The sequence below is a fragment of the Physeter macrocephalus genome, chromosome 20 (genome assembly GCF_002837175.3).
Source record: "Physeter macrocephalus isolate SW-GA chromosome 20, ASM283717v5, whole genome shotgun sequence".
Lineage (NCBI taxonomy): Eukaryota > Metazoa > Chordata > Mammalia > Artiodactyla > Physeteridae > Physeter > Physeter macrocephalus.
The window spans coordinates 69,306,552-69,326,221 of record NC_041233.1 but is presented as its reverse complement, the minus strand read 5'-3'; the positions used below and the strand labels follow the sequence as shown (position 1 = coordinate 69,326,221).

Sequence of the window (19,670 nt, the reverse complement as noted above, 5' to 3'; positions counted from 1 at the left end):
TGGCCATGGCCCACGGGCCCAGCCGCTCCGCGGCATGTGGGATCCTCCCGGACCGGGGCACGAACACGCGCCCCCTGCATCGGCAGGCGGACTCTCAACCGCTGCGCCACCAGGGAAGCCCCTGCCTTTTTTATAAGTGGCATAGCCTCTTGATGTCAGTGGTCTTTATGCACAGAGATGCTGAAAGTATTTTAACTACTCCTGTAAAATACCTTTTTCTTTTTTTTTTTTTTTTTTTAAATCATTGTAAGAGACAGGGATCAGCTCAGCTTCCATGGTGATGTGGGGATTTCTGAAGAGTTTGCAGATTTAAAAAAATGTAATGTGGGGTCTGAGAAACTTGTAAGGTCTTTCTAAATAAAATCCTAGAACCAGCAGAAAAACTCAGCATTTACATCTACCCAACATCTTTCTTATCCAAAAAAGGCTGATAGTGAGGATTTCTGTTTTAAGGCGTTATGGCATCAGTTGAGTGATTGATCACACAGCTCAATGGAGGAAGGGCCAAAATACAATAGTCTTGTATCAGAAAGTATAGCAATGGCAAGCTGCATCAGGAGGACAAAGAACTTTTCATAATGGCCTTAAAATGGTGTTGATATTGAAATGCTCAGCCCAGAATTATCTATGTCAAATTAATTACACTTCCCTAGTCTCCTTCTTTCTATTGAAATAAAAATGATAATAAATGAGCAAAACACTACTTGGCAAGATATATCTCAGCTTTTTCTTTGAAAGACTCAGAACTCACTGAATATCAATTATAAGCTATGCATATAAAGATTCCAACCATTAAGAACTGTGCAAATTTTATTTCAATGTCAAATTCCAAAGAAAAACACCCAGAAATTGCTATGCACATTTGCACTTACAGCTTTTCTTTTTAGGATGTGGTTTTGAACCCAGACTCCAATGCGTCACGTGCTCTTGCCGACAGTATTTTCAGGGAAGGGCTTTCCTGAAGCTGCATCACACTGGCTCATTTTAAGGAAAATGCAGGTCTTTGTAAAACAGAACCTATTTATTGTCAAGGAGTCCAAGGTATACAGACCTTTGGGATAATATTTATATCCTAAAAGTAGACGTTACCTTCCCGACTTCCATTTCTGTTGGAGCCCAACAGCAATTCGACTTAAGAAAAAGACGTTCTATTCCTAATCATTTCTAAAACGGAACTGAAATAATGATCACAGGACACCCAAATAATTGAAGCGGCCAACAAAGATTACAGAACCATAAAATGCTCTGTGACTTGCTACACTGTTAATAATAGCAACAGGATAAAGAGATTTAAGAAGGAAAACATATTTTAAACACGGCAGAATAATGTTTAAGGAATGGCCAATTTGTTTCCCTCTAGAAATCTCCGTGTACATGGTTCTCTTGGGAAGTCTAATCAATTAAAACCCTACGTGCTATTCTATTTATGAGGGGAATGAGGAACACAAATCTCATGTTATTACATAAATGAATCTCATCTTCAGGGCTTTGAAATATAACTTTACCCAGACTATAGCGAATTTCGGTGCCATCTCATCTTTCTGCATAACAGTGAAATTGATTTTATGATTCCTTACTCATAAATTACAGGTCTGAGGCAGTAACAGACTTGGAGATGCTTTTGCTTTGTCTCCTCCAGTCTCAGAGGCTGCGCATGTCACTTGCTCTTTTTCTCTCTTTTTTTTTTTTCTGAGCCACAGACAGCCCTCAAGCTTGCAATTCTGGTTTACAGTTCTCAACCGAAAAATGTGTTTTGAAAAAGACTGATCTGTTAGACCCAGAATGTGTTCTTGGCTTATTTAGATCTTCCAACCTGAATATTTCCCCTGAAAACTTTAGCACGTCATTGGTATTAAATATTTTGTTAAGGATTAATAGAATGTTGTAAAGCAATTATACTCCAATAAAGATGTTAAAAAAAATTAATAGAATGATCACCATGCAAATGAGTGTATATAACATGGGTACCATTATGAAACTAAGCTACAAAACTCAAAGGATGTCTTTTCTCCTCACCTTCACCTCCTCACCTTTGCAATGAGAGCAAAGTAACCCATGGTAGTATTTGTATTCCTGACGCTCCTACTGGGTCCTACATTCGTGTCAGGATTTGGCTACTTAGTCAAGAGAATCAATACCTTAATGCCCTTTATAAGAGGATCTCTGTTAATTCCTTCATATACTGACTAGTCTAACTAGAGGGAAGAGTAAGGCAATATAAAATTATAAGGCATGCTGCATTTCCTTTAATTCCTCAGACTCACTCCTGGGAGATCAGGTAATTCCTCGAGGTTACCTCAAGAAGGCTGAGGTTAGGAAGGGAAACAGAAGGCAGGTTTCCTCATCTTGTCCTGGCAGGTGTGACCCCCAGCCTGTCCACCTGCTTTCCAGCCTGACCCCTGCCTTCAATTTCAGGAACGGATGGAGTTATGAGAAACGGTGGAAGTTTACACATTCCATCTTCACACACATCCAGCATGTGGCTTCCAAATTCACCTTTTCTGTCTCCATCAGCCCATTTCGTTCTCTCTTAATTGGATACGCAGCGACCTGTGCCCCAATCCGGCAGAGAATAAAGAACGTGGTCAAAGGAGCATTGAGTTCAAGCCGGAAGAAAGGTTTGGTTCTACAAATTTACGAAACCAAATCTTACCCTAATGTTCCGATCATTTTTTTAAGCCTTCTTAAATCTTTTGGTTTTAATATTTCAATTGACTTTTTGCCTTCTCTCTATATAATAGTTCTAGAAAGAGATCATTTAAATCAGAACAGCTAATTACTTCTCAGCAATTGAGAAAATGTGGGCCCAAAGGCACAATTATTTAGGCCGGTGCTTTATACCAATCTCAGAATGAAGAAGGTGAAAGGAAACGGTTAATCATGGTAAATATAACAGGATACAGAACAGTTGTCTATTTATTGCTGAGTTGACTTTATCATTACGACTTCTCAGAATATCTGGCCTATCTGCACTCACAAGTAAGGATATAATTCAGTCAAGACTTGAGTTTCAGATTTTCTCTTTTGATAACCCTGCAACACTACTTCCTCTCCCTGTGCTCTCACAACGCTTGGGTGCTGTTTCTCTAACAGTATTCCGGTGTGTAGTGTACCTTATTTTTGTAAGCACACTGAACCGAGACTGTGACTTGGTGAGGGCAGAAAAGCTTCTTATTTGTTTTCCTAGCATCTTAAAACTTGCTTTATAAGAAGTTCCCAATATTTGTTGAATATTTACAAATATTTACAAATTTGAATAATTTGTAAACCAAATTATTGTTTTGGTTTGGTTTTAGATGACATGTTAGTATCCTATTTCGGATACATTTTTAGAAATGCTATTATAACACAAATAAAACCCCGAATGCACACAACAGTCAAACCATAAGAGTATGTGAAACAGGCTTAGATGAAATCTCTCTAATGTGGGTAGTAGGGTGTAGATCAAATAAATTTAAAAACCAGTCTCCTAGGGTTTCCCTGGTGGCGCAGTGGTTGAGAGTCCGCCTGCCGATGCAGGGGACACGGGTTCGTGCCCCGGTCCGGGAGGATCCCACATGCCGCGGAGCGGCTGGGCCCGTGAGCCATGGCCGCTGAGCCCGCGCGTCCGGAGCCTGTGCTCCGCAACGGGAGAGGCCACAACAGTGAGAGGCCCGCGTACCGCAAAAAAAAAAAAACAAAACAAAACAAAAAAAAAACAGTCTCCTATGAGGTGAGGCCCATAGGTAATAACTTTCCTAACTGGCTTGAGACGAACTAAAACCTATTTCTTCCACGGAAACTTCAGCATCAAACTGTCACACAGTGTATTTGCCTTTTTTTTTTTGATAAAGAGGTACAGCTTTTACTTGAAAGATTTTACTCTAACAAAATTTCAACCTTAACAATTTTATGTTTATTCTTTAAATTCCCTTGAGATAACTAGTTTTCTAGATGGAACACTGCAAAATTCTGAACCAGGTTTTTGGACTGGGGATCTGATTATGCATTCCTAAAATGCAGTTTTCTTTCGAAGGAGCTCAAGATAAGGAGGTAATTTTAACTCTTCAATGCCTAAACCTTACCTCCCTTGCATCCTTAAACCTGTTACCGTCTTTATTTCCTTCTAAAACTATTTTGAGGAACACTGGCTGAAAAGAATCATGGGTAGGAGGGATTAATAACTAGATTTTTCTCTTTCTCGTTGTGCCATGCAGTACATGTTTCTTTCAGTTTCCAACTAAGGGACTTAGGCAAATACTCAAGTGAATGGAATAAGCCTAGAGTCAAATTGTTTTAAATGTCAGTTAAAGAGAGAAGTTTTTGTGTTATAAATCTATTAAGAAATAATGCTTAGGGCTTCCCTGGGGGCGCAGTGGTTGGGAATACGCCTGCCGATACGGGGGACATGGGTTCGAGCCCTGGTCCGGGAAGATCCCACATGCCACGGAGCAACAAAGCCCGTGTGCCACAACTACTGAGCCTGCGCTCTCGAGCCCGTGAACCACAACTCCCGAAGCCCGCGTGCCTAGAGCCCGTGCTCCGCAACAAGAGGAGCCACCGCAATGAGAAGCCCGCGCACCGCAACGAAGAGTAGCCCCCGCTCGCCGCAACTAGAGAAAGCCCGCACGCAGCAACAAAGACCCAACGCAGCCAAAAATAAATAAATAAAATAAACTTATATTAAAAAAAAGAAATAATGCTTACAGTGAATTATATTTCTAAGACTTATATAACCATTCCTTCCTTTAGGGAAATGGTTATTAAGGAGTGGGGTGGAAAATATCAATACAGATAAGGCTCACCCAGAGGGATTTTTCAAGCCATACATTCCCCCTCCACAAATATTCTGATATATTCCTTTTTGTTCTCTCTCTGGAATCAATGCTATAATGAACCAATGACTGCTGTGTGTCATATCCTTTTGTATGTTATGAATTATCATTTTAGATTTATCAGGGAATGAAATGTTTCCAATTAGAATTCTACAAAAATATAAGACAACATTTTGCTTAAATTACGTTATTTATTTTTAGATCATCCCTCTTAGTCCTGCATGCATTGTTAGCACAAAAAGTTGAACTTGATCACAACCTCCTTTGAAGAGATATTAGGTACATAATCACCATCTGAAGAGTTTCTTCATAGATGGCCCGAGATTTCCAGGCCTTGGTAACACTGGCAGTAACCTATACAATGTACAATAGAAAAATTTACCAAATATCCTTTGTTTAATGTAAACAAGGCAGGAGGCAAAACAGAGTATTATAGCAACACTATTTTACAGGGCCCAGAAATATGATTATCTATCATGTTTTAACACTTCAAATGTCACAATGACATGCATATTTTGATTAATTGTACAACCCAAAATATAATTACCATATAAATTGTGATTTTAGCACTTCACTGTAACTTCTGTCAATACCTATAAACTTCATAATTAAATGGTAATTGTATATTAATGCAATAATTTATGGAAATATGTTACCATGAATTATGAAGTAATTCCATAATTTGTGCCCCGTAAAATTAAGTGTAATAATCTTTACACTAGCAACAGTGTAAGCAAGCTAAGGATTTTGGTCCTTACAGATATATACACATATATATACACACATGTACACACACAATAATGTACAATTAAACCAAAAAGCTATGAATCCACTCATAGCTTATATATTGCACAGACAGATACATTATGAGAACCCTACATAGTCAATGGGAGTACTACAATGATAACAGGCTGGCTAAGGACACATTTTGAGTTCTGTCATGTAAAGAATGTGGCTCATTACTAAAAAAAAAATAAACCCAAAGACTATACTGTTAGAGAGAAAGTTAAATAAAAGAATGCGCATACCCATTTACACCAATGTGAAGCAGGGCTAAAATTCAGGTTGGAATTTGTCATGGCAATTGACTGCTAGGGTGGTACTGCCCACTCAACACAGTGCACATCAGTCACTGTTTTGCAAAAACTGAGGAATAGAAATAGTCAGCTTCTGAAAGACAGTACGCAAATGGCTAGTCATGGAGGACGATGTTTCACCAACAAATCCAACTCACTGTGAGAACTTGTGCTGGCTCTAGGTCTGAACTAAATATGAAGAAGAAAGGAAGGAAAGACAGTAGCAAACTTAGAAGGGAAACAAATTATACCTTAAGCTTTAGCTGATTACAAATCAAAGTCATTACAATAACTTAGGAAAATAATTATCTTTTAAGAAGCAGCATACACACACACAAATATGAATTAAAGCTTCTCTGAGCTTGGTTTCATGGATTAGCCAAAAAGTCCTACTGTGAAATCAAGGATAAAATCGTATTTGGTTTGAGAGGTAACATCACTGCCATTACACCTAGCGAACGCTACAAAAACATTAAGAGATATCTGATATCTCTTAATGTTCTATTCTAAGTACACCTACATCAAAGTAGAGTACAACTACATCTAAAAATGAAGATGGTGCGGCGTTCCTTCATCAATAAATGCAGCAAACAGAATAATGCTTGCTTTCCCATCGTTAAAAATCATTTAAAGAAAATCATGCACAAAGTAACTATCTCCCACCTGTTTTTTCATTGTTTCGCTCAATAAATTTCCTAGAGTGAGCTAACAGAGATTTGCATTAAATTAGAAATTTAGGGGTTTTTTTGTTGTTTTAACAGTGGTAAGCATTCTAGAGCCAAGAATATTCATAATTTTCGACATTTTGTTGTTAATAAATAGCAAAAACTAACTATAAAATAAACCAGAAAAACGAATACAACAGAATTAGCAGTAGGTGTAAAATATGCTTCTATACACGTGCTACACGATGTATAGATACAAACATGCGACACAAAACAACTTCTTAGAACGGGCAGCTACAGTTCCTTTCAGGCTGGAAGGTTTGCCTAGTCTGCTCCCCCAAATATCAGTAAATGAAAAGGTAAAGAGGAAAGTGCTGCTGCTTAACATTTCAACTGAAAAAATAAAACAAAAACCCCAGGAAGCTTAAAAGCAGTATTTGAGTGATAAGTATCACTTAAAGGAAGAATAGAAAGTGGATTAGCGAACGCCATTTCGTAAATCAAGTGCCAGCATGCTGTGCACAGCGCAGCTTTGCCAACTACCCACACCACACGTTCCTACACAAGTACCCATTCACACATATACCAATTTACCCAAGTTCTTTCATATGTAAACAGGTCAGACTTGCTGGTTTGTTTTAAAATCTCTTTAGAATGATTTAAAACAAAAGACTGAACAAAATGGAAAAAAAAAATGTAAACACTCAGGAGGCCGTTGGCATTCTGATTGCTGCCACCTACACGCTACCCTGCATTTCAATAAGAAAATCAAATTATAAAGCAATTTTCAGAGAGGGAGGAGGGAGCGAGAGAGAGAAAAAGGGTCTCAACCCAATACACGTTAATTAGCTTAAAAAATACTATTTTAGTAAACACTACCAAGAGGGAGCACAAATTCAACACTGTTGCAAAAATGACAAAGTTTAAATAAACTGGGACCCATACAAGAAAATCAATCACTAACGTGGCTATGTGCACAAGAGAGTAAAAGAAGGTTTCTTTAAAAAATATATATATTATATTAATCAAGAATTTCATTATCATATTAAATTGTTACTCTTAGAAAAGCTGAAGAAAGTTAATGGTGCTCTACACATTCTTATCTTCTATTATTAATTCATTTGATGGTTCCTAAATTGTATTTTTTTCTCACTTACAGTGCTTCTCAATGTTTTGTTTGATAAGAATTCTGACCTTAAAAAGTTATAAAATTAGGTGTCTTTTTTTTTTTCTGCTTCTTATTAATCCAAAAGAATATAAGCATTTGAGTCCCAGAGAATGTCAAAATGCCTTGCTACCTAAAAGGATATTAAATTAACCGAAATATCATCAAAGTCATGACATCAGAAATTTTGCAGCTTTTCACACAGGCATTAGAAATGCTTATCTCCTGAAGTTCCTTTGATTGTACCCTGGACTCAAGGATGTGCAACTTTATATCTAGAACCAGTATGATAAAGTCAACATCACACAACATTGCACTGAGTGTCCGCTCAGCGGGCTCTGAATGGTTCTGCCCAGTTTACAGCAATGCTTCATTTAAAAAGGCTTTTTATCCTCTTGTGGCTGGGTGGAACTGAGGCTTTTTTCATGAAATGCATACAACAGTTCTGTTCCCTTCGTTACTTGCAAGATGCTGTTTATGGTGTGGAGGCAGCATGGTATTTCACAAAGGCGATGGCCGCCAGCTCCTTACAGAACTCCTCCAGCACAATCACACCCTCCAGCAGCGTGATGTGCTCGATACTGGGAAGGGAAAGCAGGCAATCAATCAATCGATGCAGGGTATTAGCAGATCATCAAGTTTTGGCAAAAGTTTTAGATAAACAACATGTAAAACGCTGACTTACATGGGGCCTTCAGGTTCCAGACCAAGTAATCGCTTTCTGACTAATAGAAGCTTGGGAGTAAAATCTTGAATACGCTGGATTCGAACCATGAGGTCTCCAACAACCTGTGTCACAGGGACAGAAGGAGCTCAGTTCCTAAACACCTCCATGGGGATTTGCAGGATAAAAAAATACTCCATTTCCTATTACTAAATGAAGACTGTCGCTTTTCACTATTCACATAACAATCTTTGACAAAGGACTCATAGCTATCCCTTAAAATACAGAAGTTATATATACCACTTAAAAGAATGAATCTTTATTCTCCACATTCTGTAGTAAAATAATTATTTCTAAACAGTAAATATAGAACATTTTTTATTATGTGACACTAATTACACACAATGATATTAAGATGTAAATTGGTCGGGTTTATCAATCCTAGAGAACATAACAAAACTGATAACTCACCCTGACGATTACAGAGAAGAGAGATCTACAGCCAGAAGCAAGGTTCACATAAGGGTCCAAAAGGTACTCGTGTATGTGTGGATGAGGGAAGAGAGAAAGTCTAGATAACACTGATGTTACTTGTAAATTGACATCATATGGCTACGGAGAGGGAAAAACCAAAAAGATATTTGACATTATGTATAATGTATATACCTGAGCACTTAATTTACCATTTCCATCTGTCTTCTTAAGAAAAAGGAAAATCTACCGTCTCATTCCTCCCGCTACATGCTCTTCTCCAATGAAAATATCTATAACTAAATTAGCTCTAGCTCGCATCACCTTAGTCAAAGTGCATATATCACAGTCCTAAAACTTAAAATAAAAGGTATGCACATAAACATACAGAAAAAAGATAAATATATAACAAAGTCAGAATGTCTCTGTTTTATGCAGGTTGTTTTATGTAGTAAAATAGTTCAAGAGGTCATCAAAACCCACCAAAGGGTCATATGTAATATTAATTACAAACAACAGAAGATATTACATATAAGACCAAAGATAGAAGGGAAGGTATTAAAATCTTTTATAGTAGTCTAATTTTAGAAATGATAATCCTCATCTCTTAAATTATTCAACTACTGCCAATTAGCAAAAGCATGTATACAACAGTCATATACATCACAGAACCCTGTCAACAGAATGAAAGTACTTGGGGGTAGAAATAACTACCGTATGCCTCAAAAGTGAACGAGAAGATTCAAAATCATGATTACAGACAGGGATCACCTCCTTTACTGTGCAAGAGCATTAACTCTTCCAAAACAATGCCTGTACATCTGTGTAGAGTTCCTCATATACTTTTTTGTATGTAGTATCACAGTTTTACCTGAATTCTGTTTTTTTTATATTTAATCTGTTCATTCTTCGTAGGAAGCAGCTTGGAGGTGCTTTACAGAGTATGTGTCAAAATCCAAGCAAAATGCATAATGTACGAAAAGAGTTGCTATTATTGTGCCTAGAACTTTCAACAGAAATCTCTCATCCCTTCCAGTTTTCTTCTTCTAAGCAGCCAAAGGCAACTGAGTGGCTGAAACAAAACTGACTTCAGTGAGAAGGTTGGAAAGAACCTAGGTGACTGGATGAGTGAGAAAGAGATGTTGCAGCAGGAGCAAAAGGGAAACGTGATTCAGGACCAAGCTGGTATTAACAACAGAATCTGAATGTTTTACCCTCATTCACTGAGCAGCTTTTAAGCCCTTGATCATAATGAATACCAATCCAGAAGTGAATATTTGACATTTAAAGGACAGCAAATGCTTGAGCACATTCCAGAAGATATCAAAGATACTGTTATTTGAACAAAAACTCAAGTCCTGTGCTAAGGTCCAATTTTAGTCTTTTTTGCTTACTACTAGATACATGAACACAGATTTTCTGAAAGAAGAAAAACTACCCCTAAGTCACTCTTACTCAAAATCTAGCCTTAAGCAAGATAAATGAAAGGAGATACGATTCCCATTAAAAGATAGTTTGAATGGCATCTTTTCCTACTTGATAATATTTGCAACAGAATAGCCTTCTCCAAGACTCAGAAGACAAACAATGAATTCACATTAAATTGTATTTTAGGCACAAAGGAAACATTTTAAAAAATCTTTAAGAAGAATGCATTTGGTAAAATGTGGACAAAATCATTTAAAATACAACTTAAGTACAGTATTGTATGTGACTTCATTTCAGGTGGTCCCGAGTTTTAGGTCACTAAATTCTGCCATTTACAGGTACTTAAATAAATTGAGAAAATTTGGCTTCAAACAACTATATATTGCCACTTAAACTCTGTGTTTTCTCTATATGGTGTTAGTTTGGTTTTAAGCTTTTTTTGAACAAGAATCTACATCTTTGGTTGTTTAAGAAACTTAAGGCTGACTCAATTATATTTTAAAAAATTTGTTTTAAAGTCTTTATTGAATTTGTTACAATATTGCTTCTGTTTTATGTTTTGTTTTTTTTGGCCCGGAGGCATCTTAGCTCCCAGACCAGGGATCAAACCGGCACCCCTTGCGCTTGAAGGCAAAGTCTTAACCACTGGACCACCAGGGAAGTCCCAGATTATATTTTAATGTTGTGAAAATGAAGATATATTTCAGCTAGATAGAAACTGTTCCACCATACTCTGAACTGGTCTCTACTTCACTGGTCTCTTTCTTCTACTTTAAAGTAGTAACTTTAAAACAAGCTGGCCTTTTAGAGGGTTGCAAACAGCAACTGTTTATATCTATTATTTTGAATCCCTCCAATTTGTACTTTATACAGTATTCACCTGAAATAAAAGTTAACCAGATTTTTCTGACACGTTAAGTGCACTTGGCCCATTTTTGATTGAGCCCAACCTAAATACAAGGTCTGAATTTTGGAACAATAAACTTTGACTTAAAAGGATACTGACGTCGGACTTCCCTGGTGGCGCAGTCGTTAAGAATCCGCCTGCCAATGCAGGGGACATGGGTTCGAGCCCTGGTCCGGGAAGATCCCACATGCCGCAGAGCAACTAAGCCCGTGAGCCACAGCTACTGAGGCTGTGCTCTAGAGCCCGTGCGCCACAACTACTGAGACTGTGTGCCTAGAGCCCATGCTCCGCAACGACGGAAGCCCCCGCTGGCAACAACTAGAGAAAGCCCACGCGCAGCAATGAAGACGCAATGCAGCCCAAAAAAAAGCATACTGATGTCACCTGCAAACTCAGTCGCAACCCTTTTATTAAAGGCCAAGTATGTAAATGGTCAAAATAATAAGAAATAAGTCAAATTCTTACAAATCTCAACAACTTGATACTCTCTGAAATTTCTTATAACACCTGCATTTAACAAGATTTTATATTTTTTAAAGTATTTTAAATTTCTTTTTTTCAGGTAATTCTTACAAGCAAATCAAGTAACATCAACTTCACTTTAACAAGAAAACGTGACAAACAGCTAAGTTCGGTTGCCCAAATTCAGATTTTTCACCGTCAGAGCAGGGACAAGAACTTGGGCTTCCCTGTATTGTTCCTGGTATTCTTTGCATTCTGCTATGGACTTTCGTTTTTACTATCTTTTTAAAATCACTACGGTTAAAAACAATACTAAAGACACTATATTTTTCAAAAATTAACATTGTGACAACACAATAGTGTCATGAATACCTGATGTCATAACTTCTCAATCATACATGCAGAAATTATCTACTTTATTAATTATCCATAGTAATGTTTAATCCCAGCCTGGTTACCCTGATCCTATTAGGGGTATATATGTACTAAGAAAATACAAGCAAACATCACCTTCAGCAAAAACATTTAGAAAAGAAAGAAAATGAAATTAAACCAAGCACACTAGGCATCTTTGAGATCTGATTATAATGTCCTTATCCAAAAAGGCTTAGAAAATCAGGGGTTTTAAAGACAGAAGGTTTGAGGCTAGGCTCCGCAGCTCACTAAGTCAGATGAACTGAAACTAAGGATTCCTCATTTATACAATAATACAAGGAAGTGTCTTGCCTATCATCAGGATTCCAGGAAGAATAAGTGAGACACTGTATGAATCGCTTCTGCACTGTGAAGAGCTATCTGGTGAACGAAAAAGAACTGTAAGCATTTCGGGATATTCTGTCTCCGACAGAATCCTTTTGTGTCAGCACTCTACAGACTGAAGGGAAAAATGCTCAAGCGTGCTGAGGATTCAGAGAGGACCTTTCCACTCAATTCAGAAACTACTTTTTAAAATTTAGATTCCTTGTTAGTGCTTTCGGTCAAAATTTCTAAAGATTACTGACTTAATACTGATTGTTAATGGCTCTTCTGTGTTAGTGTAATCAGATCCAAACTAAGCCAAGAGAACCAGCCCCAAAACACAATATACCGATGAGCACCATTACCTGGGAGGTTTACACAGCCGCGATGTATTACAGCATAATACCTTCAGGAGCTGGATTTAATACTTTGGTTGTTAAGTATTAAAAACCAACCAACAAATCAGCAAACAATGACACACTAGAAATTCAGCACATGTTGTTAGGAGGTTAAAAGAAAAAAAGGACTTTACTCTGTGTCTTTATTGATTACTATCAGAAACAGTGCTGACTGAAGTCCAACCCAGTGAAACACTTCTTAATTATCATTTCTTTATTTGGCTTTCTGTTACTGAAGACAGCCTGCTTGTGGAGTAAATTTCTCTTATAACTCCCTATGGTCACATAAATATTTAACTAAAATGCTAAAATGAACAAGTACTTTAATATACAGTTTTAAATTAACGCTAAATTGGCTATAACTCAGTTTCCACGTTGAGGCAAGTCCAATGCCAGGTTGTTTTATTTCAAGTGTCCATCCCAGTGTGTAAAACATTGCAAAGCTCTATCGTCACTTTGTATGTCAAGGAGAGACGGAGAGAGGGATTCTATTGATATAATCCCAAATTCAGTTCTGCTGACAATCAATGAGAGAGACAGAGCAACATACCGGCTGATGGTGATTTTCATCTACCTTGGAATAAGTAAATTAACCTTTTTAAAATTGCATCTCCCCACATGAAAATGAGTATATTCACAAGTTCTTTGTCTGAAGAAGCAGGTTCATCTGATACTGTTCCATAATTTTAGTGAGACCAGAGCTCTCAAGATTCGATTTGAAATGACATTTAAGGTCTTCTGAATTAAACCTACCAAGTTCCACTCTACCTGTATCTGTACTAACTGTACTAACTAAAAGCCTTTCTAAGAAAGCACTCTAGGCACTGCCGAAAGGTGTTAAGGTTATTAAGACAATGACCTACAATGAGGAGTAAACATACAACTCTGTAACAGCTGTCAAGCCAAATAAAAGTTTTAACATAATGAATGCATCAGAAACCCACCAGCTGTTGGCAATCTAGCTTTATGAAAAAGTCATCTAGTGGAAAAAGAAAACTACTTTACTGAAGATGTAAACTAAGATGTGAGTAGAACTCATGGTGAATGGTAACAAAATAATATGGAAATTAATATTTTAAAACTTATTACCGGGCTTCCCTGGTGGCGCAGTGGTTGAGAATCTGCCTGCCAATGCAGGGGACACGGGTTCAAGCCCTGGTCTGGCAAGATCCCACATGCCGGGGAGCAATTAGGCCCGTGAGCCACAGCTACTGAGCCTGCGCGTCTGGAGCCTGTGCTCCGCAACTAGAGAGGCCGCGATAGTGAGAGGCCCGCGCACCGCGATGAAGGGTGGCCCCCGCTCGCCGCAACTGGAGAAAGCCCTCGCACAGAAACGAAGACCCAACACAGCCAGAAATAAATAAATAAATAAATGTAAAAACAACAACAAAAAATTTATTACCTGATCAAGAATTCTTCCCATTCTGTCAAATAAAACTTTCAAAAAATGACCTTCAAAGAAAGCTGCTTCTAAATTGCACTTTTCCAGTGCTTTTGGAGACCCAGGCCACTCCCATCTTAAGCAGATAGCACAGTAGTCCCGGAACTAGGGAGAAAGTATCTGGATCATTAAAGAAGAACTGAACAAAAACAAATGGAGATTAAATAGAAATAATTTTCCCAAATAGGCACAGAAATCCGCTTGAATGCTAAGTGTCTGCCAGTGTGAGGTGCCATGGAAGAGGGGAAAAGGATGACCCAGATAACACGCTGACTGGAGAGAGGCACAAGGTCAGGTGGCAACCACCAGTCCCAGCACGCTGATGCGAAAGCAGGAAGATTTTAACTTTACCAAAGTACCCCTTTCACGGCTGAGCTTATGCTCTTTCCTTTAGAGGAATTCAACCTTTTATTTATTCTCGTCACAGATTTAGTGAGCATTTAATAAGCAAAGCAAGTCTTAGCCACATTTTCAAATCTATCCTAAAGTATATATCACATATAAAATAGGTGAACAGACACACATCACCTGAGAAGGCAAACTTGACTTGGTTATGATGTGTATACCCAGGCACGTTGCTCTCACTGTCAGGAGGAAACAGGGCCGCTCTAAGTGTGGTCCAAAAACTGTTCACTACCACTGCTCTGAGACGAGTACAAAAACTGAGAGCAAGTTTAGAAACTTCTCTTGCAACTTCACTGAGTAAAATTGACATCTGTTCAAACCATAAAATAATCAGGGCTTGTATTTTGTGTTTTTTCATTTTTTTATATTTCACAAAAGCATTGGTCAGTGACAGACTGGAAGTAAGTGGAAACTGGTCCTCACTACACAGTTTATCAGCAGGGTACACAATATGGATTTTTATAAGCACAAGAATATCTCTTAAAATAAAAAGAAAATTTTAAAGTCTTCCCTGATATGTAATTTTCTTGAATTTAAACAAAAGAAATTTAGAGCATAGTTTTTCTTCCATATTCTTTCTCCCTTTTCAGATTTTCCTTATTCAATAAAGCAAAATTACTGTATCATCTCTAGTTTACAAATTAACTGAGATTAAAACATATTCTTACACAAAGCACTAACTTCAACTTTTAAAGGAAAAACATATTTAAAATGATTAAGAAACCAACTTCTTCAATATCTTGTGAGTTTTTAACTATTTGCCTTTCAATAGAAACTTTTCTTTATAAAACCACACCCCAATATTTAATAAAGCATTTTTATATTAACACTTCTGAAATTCTGAGCTAGAAAGTAAGTGTAAATTTTTTCTATTCTTTTTGTGTCTTGTCCAATATTTCTGAAACAATCATAACTGTAATCAGAATATGGAAATGAAACTTTACAGAAAGAATCAAAGCAGTTTAAAAATCCAATCAGTACTACTGAGGTTGGTACTACTTTTATGGCCTCTATTCTATTGTTACATGAATGTATTTGCATTACTCTGGTTATTCACATAGTAATGTGGACTTGAATTCAGGCTTAAAGCATCATGAATTAAGTATAAGCACGTGCAAGTTAATTATCAATACGAGCACACGTCAACCCAAAGGATTTAAATGAAAATTAAATGTCTATTTTTCTGACTTGAGACATTTCAAAATTTGGAATTTGGTAAAAATGTAAAATGTTACAGAGGGGAAAGATGACTGAAAGAAGGCCATTTAATTTAATAACTAAGAGGAGACCTTTGAGAAAGTACTTTCAGTGAGGTAGTAAGCTGGGATGCAGGGGATGAAGAGCCAGCACTTGTGAATTACTGATGAGTAAGAACAGTGACGAGGAAAGGGTATAGCCTGTGGGCTGGGGGCAATGGTAGGCGGTGGGTAGAATTATTTAAAAATCATGTTTTAGATCAGCAGGGGAAAGGATTTGGGGGACATATAATTTCAAGGGCAGGAAGAAAGGGAAGAAAAGGAGGGTGGGTGGGGAAGGGAGCATAAAGAAATCTTGAGATAGAGACACACAGTTAGTGAAATGCAAAGTCAGGTCACTGGCAAAATGTTCAAGTGGTGAGAGCGGAGTTCAGGTCTTGCAGAGAAAGGGAAACCTTTGGAGAAACGACTGTGGGCAATGTGACAATGCGTGTGCATTCTTATTAGATTGCGTGTCAAAAACTAGTTACTTCCCTTACCTGCCTATGAGCATCTCGGAGGTAGGTGTCATATCCCGTGCCCTCAACATGGTAGGATGATTTTGCTTCATCCGGTACCAGACAGAGAAAACTTAAAGGAAAAAATGACATAATCAATAATACAAATACTCTCACAATTCAACCTCTCTATATGTGTTAAAATACCTATCAATATCTTCAGTTCAGCCAAGTAGTAATGCAAATGGAAACTTGAAAAGTAAAATTGTATACGTGTAAGTACTTAATCTTGAATCAGTACTACAATTCATTAAATTGAATTAAATACTCTGTCATTATTTTAAAGGTTTTATTTAAAAATGACTCATTCCACTTAAAGTAGAATCAAGCAGAAGAAGACTCGACTCATTTTACATTACAGGACAATGATCGATTGCCGTGAAATTTGTTAGTCTCAGGAACCTGGCTTTTAAGTAACTGAATCTTCGATTTTCATGCACCCTAAACTGTGCATCTTATACCGCATGCAGTCTTCTCTAAAGTCACCTCCCAGCACCAGGCATATCAGCGACAGGATTGCAAAGGAAGGGAAAGAAGAAAATTGCCGGGAAAGGGCACTTAAAAAAGCCAACAACATAAAAACGCTAAAAAAGAAAAAAAAAAGGAATAGCCCCCTGCTTAACACATGTGAGTACACGGCTAGTAAGTTCAATTTGTCAAACTGGAAATTCTCAGTGTTGTTCCAACTGGGAATTACTTAAAATATTTTACATTAAAAATAAGTAGAGGACCTTGAAGATTTATTTAACCACTACTACTCTGGAGCTTTTCTCTTTTGTATAGATCGTTGCCCCTAGGCTGTCACCAGCTACATAAGCATCTCAAAACGCTGACATTGAAGATTTTAAAGAAGGGAAGACTGAATTCATAACATATCTCTATAATGATCAAAGAGCAGAGCTATTACATGTTATAAAAATATGTAAAAGAGATGTAAGTCAAATTAATATAGCAACTCACCTATTTACAATTTTATGGACTTCAGTTTTCCCATCATTTTTGGGGTGGTCTGGAGTAGCAGGAGGTGAAGAACTAAGCCACTCTTGGTTTGACAAAGTGTTATCTGGTGAAATGTCAGTAAACAAAGGATCTTCTTCCAGATCTCTAAGTTTAATTTAACGATGTATAAAAAAAAATTTTATTATAGTTTCTAAACCAAAAGATCCTCTGCTATGTTCTTAGAAAACATTACATAATTTTGCTAATAAAAGAATTAAGGAATAATGAATGTATTTATATTTTTTTAGAGAAATTAACATTTTATACTAACATCAAACTCAAGGCAATAATGATTTTGTTAGGTTTAATGACTATACACTGCCACTTGTAATTTAAAGGGACAATAAAATCAGGACATCTAAATTTTATTTTTTAAAAACTTTTGAACCGTTAGAGGTATTTTTTTTAAGAATAAGGAAGGGAAATAAGAGGGGAGAAAATTATGATTCTATATGAAACGCTAAACTCACAGAGTTGGATAGAAACTTACACTGCTCCTGCTATTAATCCATTCTCCACTACATCTTTATCTTCTGGGCACACAGGTTTATATTCTGTATAGTTTCTTTCTTCAAGATTTCTTAGGACCAAGTTGTAAAGAATGTGCTCATTGGGTTTTTGCAAAAGATGTTCAAACATTCTTAATGTCATTATGCTTATCTGAAACCAAAAATGATAAAGGGTAACTGAAAAATAGTTTAAATAAACTATTCTTCTTCACGCTTTCAGTTTTCAAAATAAAGAGCCACATAAACAAAGAGGCTATATTCAAAACTGAAACCAAAAATGATAAAGGGTAACTGAAAAATAGTTTAAATAAACTATTCTTCACGCTTTCAGTTTTCAAAATAAAGAGCCACATAAACAAAGAGGCTATATTCAAAACATCACAAGTACATCGAAGTCAGTATGTCAAAGAATCTAAGTCCAATTCTAAATCCTTACATAGCTTTTACCTCATCAGATATGTGATCACAATGCTCAATTAACCTATGTCTTAAAGGATGTCTGCTGATTTCTGCCAGAGTTTCTGGTTCCCTCTGTTCTCCAAGGATGAAAAACACCATTTCTTGAAGCAAAATGTCAGAGGTTACTTGCCGAACAATGCGATGAAGCAGAGCAGTTGATGTCAGAATACCCATCTCAGAACTGGCAAAACAAACAAGTAATTAGTGGGCAAAAATAACATGAACGCAGTGATTTTTTTTTTTTTTTTTTTTAAGTAAAGAGGCCACTCACGTTTGCATTAATTGAGGTTCCATAACACCAATAAAAAATCTTTCATGAACAGCTTTGGCAAGAGCAACAGCAGCAGTCTAGAACATAGTGTAAGTATTATCTTTTTTTAAAATGGGAAAGAGATTAATTTCTAACATCAGTAAGTCAGTTTGCACTCTCCATCTGAATTAACGTGAAAAAACAAACTTGCCTACTAACCATCTTGTTGATGGCATATAAACCTAGATTAGACATTAGCTATTGGGTCCTTTACATGTTATCTAAATTTCCAAGAACAAAGACAAACAGGATAAAAATATTATCCCAGTCACTTATTGTATTAACATCTCCCCAAAGAAAAGAAATGGAGGGAGGCCAATGTTACCTTGTGAAGGGTTATGCTATAATACTTAAAGAAACATATGGGCAGAACTTGAACTTCGATTTATTCCAGAGCTGTAATACATACACACACACACACACACACACACACACACACACACACGCACACGTATATATACGTTTTTGGTTTATTTCTTTTTATTTATTTAACTGTGCTATCCTAAGAAAATTAAGACATATTTAAAAATATAAATTGAGGATTCAAATTTTACTTAGTTGATATTTACAGTTTTAAGTTATCAGTAAAGAACAACGAAATATTCAAACCTTTTGTGCTTCCTTTATGAGTTGATCACAATAATCAAACCAGGAGAGAAATGAAATTAAGGCTCGTTTTCCTGGAAATGCAGAAGCATCTTCTTTATGACTATATGAGTCCAAGCTATAGGAAACAGAAGAAATTTGAAGTCCAAAGTTATCCGAAAGCCATTAATCCAGTTCAGTACAAAAGGGGAGATGAAGGCAAGTGAATGAACATACAGTATGATACATTTACACAGGCGATGCTGGATGACAATCAGAAGAGGGTTTTATAAATAAAAGCCCAAGATAAGAGAAAACCTTTTTTTTTTTTTTTTTTTTTTTTTTGCAGTACGCGGGCCTCTCACTGTCGTGGCCTCTCCCGTTGCGGAGCACAGGCTCCGGACGCGCGGGCTCAGCGGCC

At 37.0% G+C, this 19,670-nt stretch overlaps 1 protein-coding gene across 1 annotated transcript in view; it reads right to left on the bottom strand.

Moving 5' to 3' along the window:
- Positions 1-7,787: 7,787 nt before the first annotated feature.
- The window catches only part of FHIP2A (FHF complex subunit HOOK interacting protein 2A), a 33,114-nt gene continuing 21,231 nt past the window's right edge, over positions 7,788-19,670 (bottom strand). The window contains exons 8-17 of the mRNA XM_024121258.3: positions 19,274-19,388; positions 18,626-18,702; positions 18,343-18,535; positions 17,877-18,046; positions 17,348-17,491; positions 16,370-16,460; positions 14,191-14,334; positions 8,856-8,996; positions 8,406-8,509; positions 7,788-8,301 (exon numbers count right to left, since the gene is read on the bottom strand). Of these exons, the coding sequence (XP_023977026.1) occupies positions 8,196-8,301; positions 8,406-8,509; positions 8,856-8,996; positions 14,191-14,334; positions 16,370-16,460; positions 17,348-17,491; positions 17,877-18,046; positions 18,343-18,535; positions 18,626-18,702; positions 19,274-19,388 (1,285 nt within the window). The 3' untranslated portion in view covers positions 7,788-8,195. The remainder of the gene's footprint in view (positions 8,302-8,405; positions 8,510-8,855; positions 8,997-14,190; positions 14,335-16,369; positions 16,461-17,347; positions 17,492-17,876; positions 18,047-18,342; positions 18,536-18,625; positions 18,703-19,273; positions 19,389-19,670) is intronic.